The sequence below is a fragment of the Oncorhynchus kisutch genome, linkage group LG4 (assembly GCF_002021735.2).
Source record: "Oncorhynchus kisutch isolate 150728-3 linkage group LG4, Okis_V2, whole genome shotgun sequence".
Lineage (NCBI taxonomy): Eukaryota > Metazoa > Chordata > Actinopteri > Salmoniformes > Salmonidae > Oncorhynchus > Oncorhynchus kisutch.
The window spans coordinates 71101074-71113302 of NC_034177.2; the positions used below are offsets into that span (position 1 = coordinate 71101074).

The 12229-nt window shown below is 42.6% G+C and overlaps 1 protein-coding gene across 4 annotated transcripts in view; it reads left to right on the top strand.

Annotated features, from left to right (window-relative positions):
- Positions 1-12229, top strand: part of LOC109889942 (protocadherin-15-like) — a 266187-nt gene that overhangs the window by 132114 nt on the left and 121844 nt on the right. For all 4 annotated transcript variants that reach the window (XM_031823570.1, XM_031823571.1, XM_031823569.1 and 1 more), the window contains exons 16-18: positions 1279-1411; positions 1663-1742; positions 6031-6124. In XM_031823570.1, the coding sequence (XP_031679430.1) occupies positions 1279-1411; positions 1663-1742; positions 6031-6124 (307 nt within the window). The remainder of the gene's footprint in view (positions 1-1278; positions 1412-1662; positions 1743-6030; positions 6125-12229) is intronic.

Here is a 12229-nt window from a genome sequence, read left to right on the forward strand (position 1 = left end):
AAAAAATGACTGTATATTAATATCTATGGATTATTTAGGTGATGTTTGATGTAAAATCTTGTTTCTTACTCCGTTTTTTCATTTTTCGGACTTCTTCAGTTGGCCAAGTATTCAATTATGAATTAAGTCAGGATTTCATATGTATTCATCCATCTTATTTAGTCGTTGCTCCATCAGATTGTTTATTCCTACTGTACAGTCACTTGTAGGTCTATTCAATTCATGCATATAGAATCAATGTATTCTTTATTGAATGTGCATATTGAGTAATGTATCCGCTGTGATTGAAGTTGTGAATGGTAAGAGGCTGTATGAAAACATATTTGACTGGCTGTTGAGACAAACTGTTTAGAATCAAGTATCAGATGGCCTCATTCTTACAGACATTAGAAATACATCTTTTTCATGTATTTCTCTTTATTTTCAACTATCATTGATAATGGTGTGTTGCTTTTTATGTAATTAATAGCCTCATATTCCTGTTGGCAAGTAGCAAGTGACTAGCAAACTCTTGTGAAAGTTTATACGGACTATCTTAGCCTAGGCTAAAAGCTCAAACTTTACGTCAGTATTGGAGTTTTGAACAGAAAGAGGTGACTGCTGCAGTAGAATGGGTTTTGCTGAAGATAGTTTGCCATGACTGGGTCAGACTGTGCAAACACAAATCTATTGGCCTTGGCAAACAGTGCCTCTGTGTGCATACTGTTCAGCAGCTTTTTCAAGTTGACACATGCAGGCTACCGGTTGGAAACAGAAGCACTTTCTTCATGATAGCTCCTTGTTTCTGTAAGGGCTTTCAATATGCTATATTCAATATCATATTTAGCTTACTGTATTTGAGGGCACGGCTCCCTCCTCATTGGCTTGTTCACCTACCTTTATCAGCCTCTTTAAGCATGATGTCCTTGTTGGATGCCAGGAAACCCATGACAACCTTCAATTCCCTGATGAACCACCAATGTACTATTACACTTGTGCTCTAATATATTGGTACCCTTGCACGATTCACAATTTTTCAGTAAGTTTAAATTGAAAAAATGTTGGTGTTCACGCGTGTATATGTTTGATTAACAACTGCACTGGACCAAGAAAATATTGAGTCAAAAAATGGCTCAGAATTCAAATTAATTTGGTTGGAGACAGGTGATTCTTGTTTACTTTGTAATGTTTCTCACCTGTGGTAATTTGGAGGTGCCTACAGGGTAGCAATAGCCATTGAACCTGAAAATCAGACCATTACCTTTACTTCCGCCCTCTTGTTGCCCTCCACCCCTCCAGGAGCTCTATCACCACGGTGTACATCGAGGTGCTGCCCCCCAACAACCAGAGCCCCCCACGATTCCCCCTCTTCATCTACAACCTGGAGGTCAGCGAGGCCATGAGGATAGGAGCCATCCTGCTCAACCTACAGGTGAGAGACACACAGCAGGGGTCAAAGGTCACATATCTAGATCGGTGGAGGTCAGGAGAGGGCAGTGTGATTACTCAGGTTGAGATCATGGAAGCATTTGAGTTTAGCAAACAGCAATTACTAAACCAGCCAGTATGGATTATCAGATGTACTGTAATATCATATGATTTAATAGATTTTAAGCATTTGTGTTGGCGGTGGAAGTAAACGCATCCTTGATTTCTATCTTCTGTTCTTGTTGTTTTTCATAGGCCACAGACAGAGAGAATGACCCAATCACATACCAGATTTTGAGTGGGGATACCCAGCAAGTCTTCAACCTCTCTAAAACGTAATATGGATGGATGGATGATTCAGAATAGCATTTGTGCCTTGTCTTGTTTCAGTCCTTGAGAATGAGAAATATTAAAGTTGTTAGTATGAGTAATGATCGTTTGGAAATATTTTTTAAGGAACTATTCACAAAATGAGGCACAATTATCCTAATGAGCCTCTTGTCTAGAATGTGCCCTGAGTCAATGGCCTATACAATTAACCTAACTTGGGCAAAATTCAGAACATTCACATCTGTCCCGGAGGCGGACAGGATTATGTGGATACTTTTTCTGATTGGACCTGAAGCAAAAAATTACTGGGTTCACTAAAGGCTTGGTGGTACAAAAACTTAACATGAGCCAATGCCTATTATGACTTTTTAATAGGTGATTTATGTGAAACCGATGCAGATCAGCTTTGAAACTTTATAGTGAAACTATGGCTTGTTTAGGCCACAAAAATATGTTATATGTAAATAATGATGGCAGCATTAAATACCGTGCATTCAGGAAGTATTCAGACAACTTGACTTTTTCCAAATATTGTTATGTTACAGCCTTATTCTAAAATATATTTTCCAAATTGTTTTCCTCATCAATCTACACAAAATACCCCATAATGACAAAGCAAACAGATATGTTTATTTTTTAGCAAAACAATTACAAATATATTTTACATTTACATAAGTATTCAGACCCTTTACTCAGTACTTTGTTGAAGCACCTTTGGCAGCGAATACAGCCTCAAGTCTTGGGTATGACGCTAGAAGCTTGGCACACCTGTATTTTGAGAGTTTCTCCAATTCTTCCCTGCAGATCCTCTCAAGCTCTGTCAGTTTGGATGGGGATCTTCGCTGCACAGCTATTTTCAGGTCTTTCCAGAGATCGGGTTCTATTCCGGGCTCTGGCTGGGCCACTCAAGGACATTCAGAGACTTGTCCCAAGGCTACTCCTGCTATATTTTGGCTGTGTGCTTAGGTTTGTTGTCCTATTGGAAGGTGAACCTTCACCCCAATCTGAGGTCCTGAGCACTCTGGATCAGGTTTTCATCAAGGATCTCTCTGTACTTTGCTTCGTTCATCTTCCCCTTGATCCTGACTTGTCTCCCAGTCCTTTCCGCTGAAAAACATCCGCACAGCATGATGCTGCCACCACCATGCTTCCTCGTAGGGATGGTGCTAGGTTTCCTCCAGACATGATGCTTGGCATTCAGGCCAAAGAGTTCAATCTTGGTTTCATCAGACCAGAGAATCTTGTTTCTCATGGTCTGAGAGTTCTTTAGGTGCCTTTTGGCAAACTCCAAGCGGGCTGTTATGTGCCTTTTTCTGAGAAATGTCTTCCGTCTGGCCACTCTACCACGAAGGCCTGATTGGTGGAATGCTGCGGAGATGGTTGTCCTTCTGGAAGGTTCTCCTATCTCCACAGAGGAACTCTGGAGCTCGGGCAGACCTCCCTGACCATGCCCCTTCTCCCGGATTTCTCTGTTTGGCCAGGCGGTCAGCTCTAGGAAGAGTCTTGGTGTTACCAAACTTCTTCCATTTAGGAATGATGGAGGCCACTGTGTTCTTGGGGACCTACAATGATGCAGATATTTTTGGGTACCCTTCCCCAGATGTGTGCCTCGACACAATCCTGTCTCGGAGCTCCACGGACAATTCCTTCGACCTCATGGCTTGGTTTTTGCTCTGACTTGCACTGTCAACTCTAGGACCTTATATAGACAGGTGTTTGCCTTTCCAAATCATGTCCAATCAATTGAATTTACCACAGGTGGACTCCAATCAAGTTGTAGAGACATCTCAAGGATGATCAATGTAAACAGGATGCACCCGAGCTCAATTTCAGTCTGAATACTTCTGTAATTAAGGTATTTCTGTTTTTTGTTTTTAATACATTTGCAAACAGACAAAAAACTTTTTTGCTTTGTGATTGTGGATTATTGTGTGTAGATTGATGAGGAACATGTTATATTTAATCAATTTTAGAATAAGGCTGTAACGTAACAAAATGTGCAAAAAGGGAAGAGGTCTGAATACATTCAGAATGCACTGTATATTGAGAGCAGAACAAAAACACCCTGGGTGAACTGCATCTATCATCATCCATGTTTAGAAAGCATAGCTTTATGAGCTAGCTAGTGGAAGTCCTCTACAACAAGCACATACAGTCCTCAGCCTCACTGAGTTGTTACACAGGTCACTGTTTGAAAAAGAGAAGGAGGGGAGAAGGAGGTGGAGAAGGAGGATACAACCAGAAAGAAGATGAAAATTGTCATTAGCCACCCAGTGCCAATACAGTCTGTCAGAGCAAGGCATGGGAGAGGAGGCGGAGGGGGTGGAGTGAGAGAGGGATGGAGACGAGAGGAGAAACACCATAAAATATTTACGAGGCAAGTGCTGTTTACTGCCCCTTAAATAAACAAGGGAATAAAGTGGAAAGCGTCCCATGCAATGGCGCCGCGGTGAGGAGACATGGGGAGACTGAAAACAAGGCACCCTTTCAGCCATTTTTTTCTCTAATTGATTAAAGCCTCTCCCAGCCATGCCAGGAAGGCTTGTTTAGGCATTGTTTCCCCCTCTTTTGTTTTAGTTTGTTTACTCTTAATCTGTCTCCATGTTGGAGCGATTGTTTGTATGGAGGGATGATTACTTTACGCAGGCCCAGTGGTGGCAGCAGTAAGAAAAGATGTGACAATATCTCCAGGACTCTGAGACATCTGTGGTTGGTACAGGAATCTCTTTCCGAGCAGATACAATTGACGTCTTCCTAAAACAAGCGCATATCCTACTGTTCTTTTGAAGAGGTCGAATGGTTAGACATTACTATAACAGCCCTCAGCAGATTTACTGTATAAGTACCCCACTGTATATTCCCCTAACCAGGTGCTGGGGGCTTCTGATGAATCGAAGGATAATTAACCTGTAATGTATGCTTGATGAGCATGCAAGATAATTATGGCATCCTAGTCAGAGCTGCTCTCTCATTTTTCAAGCCCATCCAGAATTCTTGAGGGGGATGATGGGGCGGCATAGGTTTTGTGCAGCGTAGGATGTTCAGATTCAGGCCACATATGGTGCTGGTTTGATACGGCTATATGAATAATGGGCTCCTTGGTCTATAACTCCCTCTAAATGGAGCAGGTTCCCCAGAGGCATGATGAGTAGAGACAGAGAAACTCAGCCTCAGATCTTTTCCCACTTTTAGCCAAGAATAGAGAGCAAAGATCACTACAACAAGGCCTGGACACATCACCCGTATGATACACACAAAATATGCTACAGAGTCAAAGAGAGGACATACAAGTAGAATAGCAGATACCAGAGATCATATGTTCAGTACTGGGGAAAATACTTACAGGTTCATGCACACGGAAATAATCAAATATGGTGTGCAGAATCACTCACATGCAGCACGACCTTCCTACACTTGCCCTCCACTGTGTGTTAACAAGATTCTATCAATCTGACAACAGCTTCCTCTCTCTAGGATCTCCCCTGTAGCTGCTGGCCGCTATCATACGTGATCAGTGTCCTCTCAAACAGGGTCGGAGTAGAGTTCACAACTTTGAGCAGCTTGGGATGAATTCCCTTTTGTCTGAGAAGCAAAGATCATCATCATCATCATCATTATTATACTCATCATATTCAGGTTCAGCTTCAGTGCTCTTTGTCCCGAGGGCTTCATTCTGTGCAGAAGATGGATTTTAGGCCTTTGTGGCCATGAGCACAACAGCTTGGCTGTGGAAGACACTGCTTTGCATTTTTATGCTGTTTGGAGAAAAATGTACTTGGCCTTGTGAACGCCAGCTCAATTGGTGGCGGAGAAATGTACGGGCCATAACTAAGAGAACTCACTTGGAAAATGGACAACTTTAATCAAGCTTGGAGCTGGTCCTCTCAGGCTGTGATGCATTGGGGGGCAGACAGACAGGCGAGGAAGTGTAGGCTCTGTAATGCCATGGCTGACCTGCCTGGTCAATGAAGCTTTAAATTATAGCCATGAGAGTGTAAGCGGAAAGGAGAAAAATGTGTAGCTGCATGTTTCCGTCTGTGTTTCCAATCGTGTGAGTGTGTTTGTGTGTGTGTGTGAGTGAGAAAGGGAAACAGAAAGAAAGAGAGAGGTGTGAAGAGAAAGTGTGTTCATGTCTCAAGTACACCTGCTCATTATACTGTACTGTAGCTTATCCAGCCATTGCTGATCCACTAGGGAGGAAACCAACAAATCCTGGATGGATTTAGTAGAGCATGGGTTTTGCTGTTGACTAATGCTGCTGTGTGTTGTGTGTTGTTGTCTCTCCCTCTACAGGATAGGCCTGCTGCTTTTGGGGAAGCCTCTGGACAGGGAGACAACTGACCAGTACCGTCTCATCGTCACTGCCTCTGATGGCAACCCAGGCGGGGTGAGAATCTTTTATTCAGTTAGTAAGGGTGCAACGGTACACGTACCAAACGTTCTGTATGGGGAGCTGCCTCTTGAGTAAATATGAGCAACACAAAGGAAATGTCTGGCTTTTCCGTTAAAAGAGCCTATGTGCACGTTGTAATCAAAATTCTAATCTGAATTGGCACATTTCAAACTGTCCTTTTGTGAGGCGCAGCCTCCAGAATTGGAGAATCTTACATCATCGTTTAAGTGTCTAGTTTGGGAAGATTTTGGGCTTCCCATTAGATTACAATGGCAATGGACAGAGAGTTGTGGATAAAACGTTAACAGTATGTTGCCACGTTCAACATGAATACCCTATGCAGCTGCCAGCACCTCAAAATTGAGCGCAAACTTGAATGCCGAAATCACCCCAGTATACCGGAACAAGACGGAAATGCAAATAAACAACAACACCGTCTCCCCTCTGCATTCAAACAGCCCTTGGCAGCTGATTCTGACCGGGCCAAAGAAATTACAAGAGCGATAGCTAGCTTATGTTTATATGTTTTACAGTCTATGATTTATAGCCGCGGATATGCGCCCAGTCTCTGTGGTTGAGAATAGGGGTTTTCAGCACCTCGTGAAAGTACTCAAGACACTTTACGAACTTCCCTCTTGCACCCATATCAGGAAACATGTAGTACACACTCTATATAGGTAAACCATAACCAAAATGTTTGCGCTTAATTAACAGCAGCAGCCCATCACGTTACCCCAGAGTGGGAGATGGACCGTGCTACAGACACGCATCTGGCACTGAAGGAAGCAGTGTCATGGTGCGTTCTAACCAAGTGGGAATTTACCACATATGACTGAGAAAAGCCACTTCAATGGCCTCCAACTGGTAATTACTAGTGGGAAACTTGTCTATCATCCTAACCACCCACTTCTCCCATAAGGTGACCTCTGACGTCACCTACTAAGGAAATGGCCTATATAAAAGCATTTTCGGCAGTTAAGTGCAATAACAAACATTATTTACAAAAAGCCATCTTTAAATGTGGTTTTTGAACTCTATAAATTACAAGCATGACAGCTGTACTTTTAGTTTATGATTGGCAGTTTGTTGGCCATCAGCCAATCGGCGTTTCTCAACAAGTTCAAATCACATGAATCCATCCAATTGGTATTTATGACTTCACAACTGGTATATTCCCACCTCCCACATGGTTACAAACGCAACATCTGAGTGGAAACTTGAGATGCCAAACATAACAATCCTGTCACAACAGACAATGCAAGGAACATTGTGAATGCTGAACAATGTGAATGACATTTAATTTTCCTGATGTACCGAAACCGTACCGAAACGTGGTCTCAAAACCACAATATGTACTGAACTGTGGGTTTGGTGAACCGTTACACCCATGTCATTTAGGGAATTGGATGGATGGATGGATGGATTGATTGGTTGATTGATTGATTGACACAATTTCTTGGAAGGTCTGACTTCCGATGATTTATACTAAGATCACAGCTAGGATACATGCCTTTATAGTTATTTCCTTGAAGCTCATGCTAGGTCTTCAGAGATAGATAGACATGCACTTTACTGTGAGAAGACAATCCTATACAGTGTTAAGGATTCTGGCAATGAGGCCCTTTATCTACTTCCCCAGAGTCCGATTAACTAATTGATACCATTTTTATGTCTCTGTGTCCAGTATGGAGGACATTAGAGGTAGTTTCACGAGCCAATGCTAACTAGCGTGAAAGACAGCATTTTCTAAAAAGACAATATGATGGTAGAGGAGGACAGAGGGAGAAAATGATGCTACACAATGGACATAGAGAAAGTCAGAGTGGGAGTGATAGACCAATAAAGAGGCAGAGAGAGAGTGGTGCTCTGGCCCTCTGTGTACTAATGTTGATTAAAGGATTGTAAGCACTGTTCCCTCTAAGCTGCGTGTGTGTGTGGGCGCAGCTCCCCTGGGACTGCCACGCAGACTAAATATTATTGAACTTCACTCAACTTTCTAGAGCAGTGGTCATCAACCTGACGATCGCGATGGACTGGTCGATCTCCAAGGCATTCCTAGTCGATCGCCAAACATTTCTGTAAAAAATCCAACTATAAAGCCATGTGTTCGTATTTTTTTATCAGTCTCGGGCTGTTGGCGGTAGGTTCACCCGATTCAGCTTCCCTGCGTACCGGGTAGGCAACTGTTGACATTTTTAACCATGTGTCTGAAAGTACAAACTCTGCCTTCCCTGCGGGCCGGAGAGCAAATCAAGTCCACTATAGGCCTACCGCTGGCCAATCGGATGGCTCAGATTACCATTTATGCAGAAACTAGCAGGTATAAAAGAAAGCTACAGCAAAGTTGATACTGGAAGACTTCAAAACGTTTAAAACCATGACTAGAGAGAGACTGTCAGCGAATACACCAAAGAGCTGCTATTTTTATGAGTGAGTTCATGTTTGTCCTTACCCAGCACTGTCAACACTTTGTATTCAACACTTTTCTAAGTCATAAAATGCGCGTTCTTCCTATTTCCATTTCCTACAACAAGCACTGCAGCAGTAATGAATGAGTAGGAAAGGTGTACTCAAATCAAATCAGTTTATTTGTCACGTGCACCGAATACAACCTTACAGTGAAATGCTTACTTACAGGCTTTAACCAACTTTGCCATTTTAAAAAATATATACTGTAACTATAGGCTTGCATTGTTGTTATTATTTTTTATTTATTTGACTAGGCAAGTCAGTTAAGAACAAATTCATTTTTCAATGACGGCCTAGGAACAGTGGGTTAACTGCTTGTTCAGGGGCAGAAGGACATATTTGTACCTTGTCAGCTCAGGGATTTGAACTTGCAACCTTCCAGTTACTAGTCCAACACTCTAACCACTAGGCTACCCTGCAGCTTGGGTCTTTTTTTAATATCTCAGAATATCTACTGTGACTGACCATCAGACGCAGGCACCATCAACCCAGTAAAATAAAAATAACAAGCAAATGATTTAAATGCTAGCTAAACTCATCTGTGCCTGACAAGTAATACAACAATTGATCTATTACCTTTGTGATCATATAGCCTATCTAAAATGTTGAAATATATACTGAACAAAAATATAAACACAACATGTAACAATTTCAACAATTTTACTGAGTTATAGTTCATGTAAGGAAATCAGTCAATTGAAATAAATAAATTGGGCCTTAATCTATGGATTCCACATGACTGTGCATGGGCACATCCATGGGTGGGCCTGGGAGGGCATAGGCCAACCCATTTGGGAGCCAGGCATGCCCACTGGGGAGCCAGGCCCAGCCAATCAGAATGAGTTCATTACAGACAGAAATACTCCTGAGTTTCATCAGCTGCCTGGGTGGCTGGTCTCAGACAATCCTGCAGGTGAAGAAGCCTGATGTGTTGGTCCTTGGCTGGCGTGGTTACACATGGACTGCGGTTGTGAGGCCGGTTGTATGTACTGCCAAATTCTCTAAAAAGTTGTTTGAGGTGGCTTATGGTAAAGAAATTGACATAAAATTATCTGGCAACAGCTCTGGTGGACATTACTACAGACAGCATGCCAATTGCACACTCCCTCAAAACCTGAGACATCTGTGGCATTCTGTTGTGTGACAAAACGGCATATTTTAGTAGCCTTTTATTGTCCCCAGCACAAGTTGCACCTGCGTAAGGATCATGCTATTTAATCAGCTTTTTGATATGCCACACCTGTCAGGTGGATGGATTATCTTGTCAAAGGATAAATGCTCAATAACAGGGATGTAAACTAATTTGTGCGCAACATTTGAGAGAAATAAGCTTTTTGTGCATATGGAACATTTCTGGGATACTTTATTTCAGTTCATAAAACATCGGACCAACACTTTACATGTTGTGTTTATATTTTGGTCAATAAAATAAAAAAATGGCCCAAACAACAATGCATTGGCAGGGAAATTCAAGCAAAGCCAATATGAGGTGATAATGTATTGGACCTATAGCTTACTGCACAAACCTCATTGCTATAGTACTGTTTTTAATTGGTTAATGTTGCACATTATTACATTTTTTTAAGTAAGGTAAAAAAAAATCTGAGGTAGATCTCGGCTTGCATTTTCACTCAGTGATCTTGACTCATAAGGTTGGTGACCACGGTTTTCCTATCACGTGTCCCTTTACTGTGGCAATTGTGATCTAATCAACACAATATTAGCTACTTTCAATGCAACATACCAAAACAAAACTAACTATGTAAGAAATGTTGTTGTAGGCAAAACGCATAGGAGTAGGATTTTAATGCACTGGCATGCACGACTCAGCCCATACTCTACGCAGACCAGTGTGGTATAACCAATTAGAGCTGCAGTAAACCTATTCTCAGAAAAAAAAGAAACGTCCCTTTTTCAGGACCCTATCTTTCAAAGATAATTCGTAAAAATCTAAATAACTTCACAGATCTTCATTGTAAAGAGTTTAAACACTGTTTCCCATGCTTGTTCAATGAACCATAAACAATTAATGAACATGCACCTGTGGAACAGTCGTTAAGACACTAACAGCTTACAGACGATAGGCAATTAAGGTCACAGTTATGACTGTGAGACGCCTACAGGGAGACAGGATGGACAGCTGATTGTCCTCGCTGTTGCAGACCACATGTAACACCTGCACAGGATCGGTACATCCGAACATCACACCTGCAGGACAGTTACAGGATGGCAACAACAACTGCCCAGGAACGCACAATCCCTCCATCAGTGCTCAGACTGTCCGCAATAAGCTGAGAGAGGCTGGACTGAGGGCTTGTAGACCTGTTGTAAGGCAGGTCCTCACCAGAAAGCACAGGCAACAACGTTGCCTATGGGCACAAACCCACATCGCTGGACCAGACAGAACTGGCAAAAAGTGGTCTTCATTGACGAGTTGCAGTTTTGTCTCACCAGGGGTGACGGACGGATTCATGTTTTTTGTCGAAGGAATGAGCGTTACACCGAGGCCTGTACTCGATTTGGAGGTGGAGGGCCGTCATGGTCTGGGGCGGTGTGTCACAGAATCATTGGACTTAGCCTGTTGTCATTGCAGGCAATCTCAACGCTGTGCGTTACATGGAAGACATCCTCCTCCCTCATGTGGTACCCTTCCTGCAGGCTCATGACCCTCCAGCATGACAATTCCACCAGCCATACTGCTCGTTCTGTGCGTGATTTCCTGCAAGACAGGAATGTCAGTGTTCTGCCATGGCCAGCGAAGAGCCCGGATCTAAATCCCATTGAGCACGTCTGGGACCTGTTGGATCAGAGGGTGAGAGCTAGGGCCATTCCCCCCAGAAATGTCTGGGAACTTGCAGGTGCCTTGGTGGAAGAGTCGGGTAACATCTCACAGCAAGAACTGGGAAATCTGGTGCAGTCCATGAGGAGGAAATGCACTGCAGTACTCAATGCAGCTGGTGGCCACACCAGATACTGACTGTTACTTTTGATTTTGACCCCCCCCCCTTTGCTCAGGGACACATTATTCCATTTCTGTTAGTCACATGTCTGTGGAACTTGTTCAGTTTATGTCTCAGTTGTTGAATCTTGTAATGTTCATACAAATATTTACACATGTTAAGTTTGCTGAAAATTGTTGCTTTTTTGTTGCTGAGTTTATATGCACATTTCATGCAGCTATTTCCATGTTAAAATGTTACATGATGTATTTTCTCCATTGTTTTTGATGGTAGGCCACTCTGGTGGGTCTACAGTAGGATAAGATAGATACAGTAGCCTACTTGGCCACTGTTAAAACTATTAACTTAATACCGATACAGCCTCAGTGTTCACAGTAAACGTACGCAAATTCAAGTTTGCGCTCAACAGACCTGAAATTTGCTCAGTGCCAGATTTTTTATTTTGAAGGAACATTGATTGCAAGGACCCTGATCTAAAATCAGTTGCAAACGTGTGTGTGTGTGTGTGTGTGTGTGTGTGTGTGTGTGTGTGTGTGTGTGTTGTGTGTGTTCTTGCATGTGTCTGTTACGATGGAGTCCCCATGGGAACAGGAAAATTACTGTCTGACCCTGCAGCCCATCAGGAGGTGCAGTCACAAAGGGAAGAGAGGGGTGGACAGGCTGAGAGAAA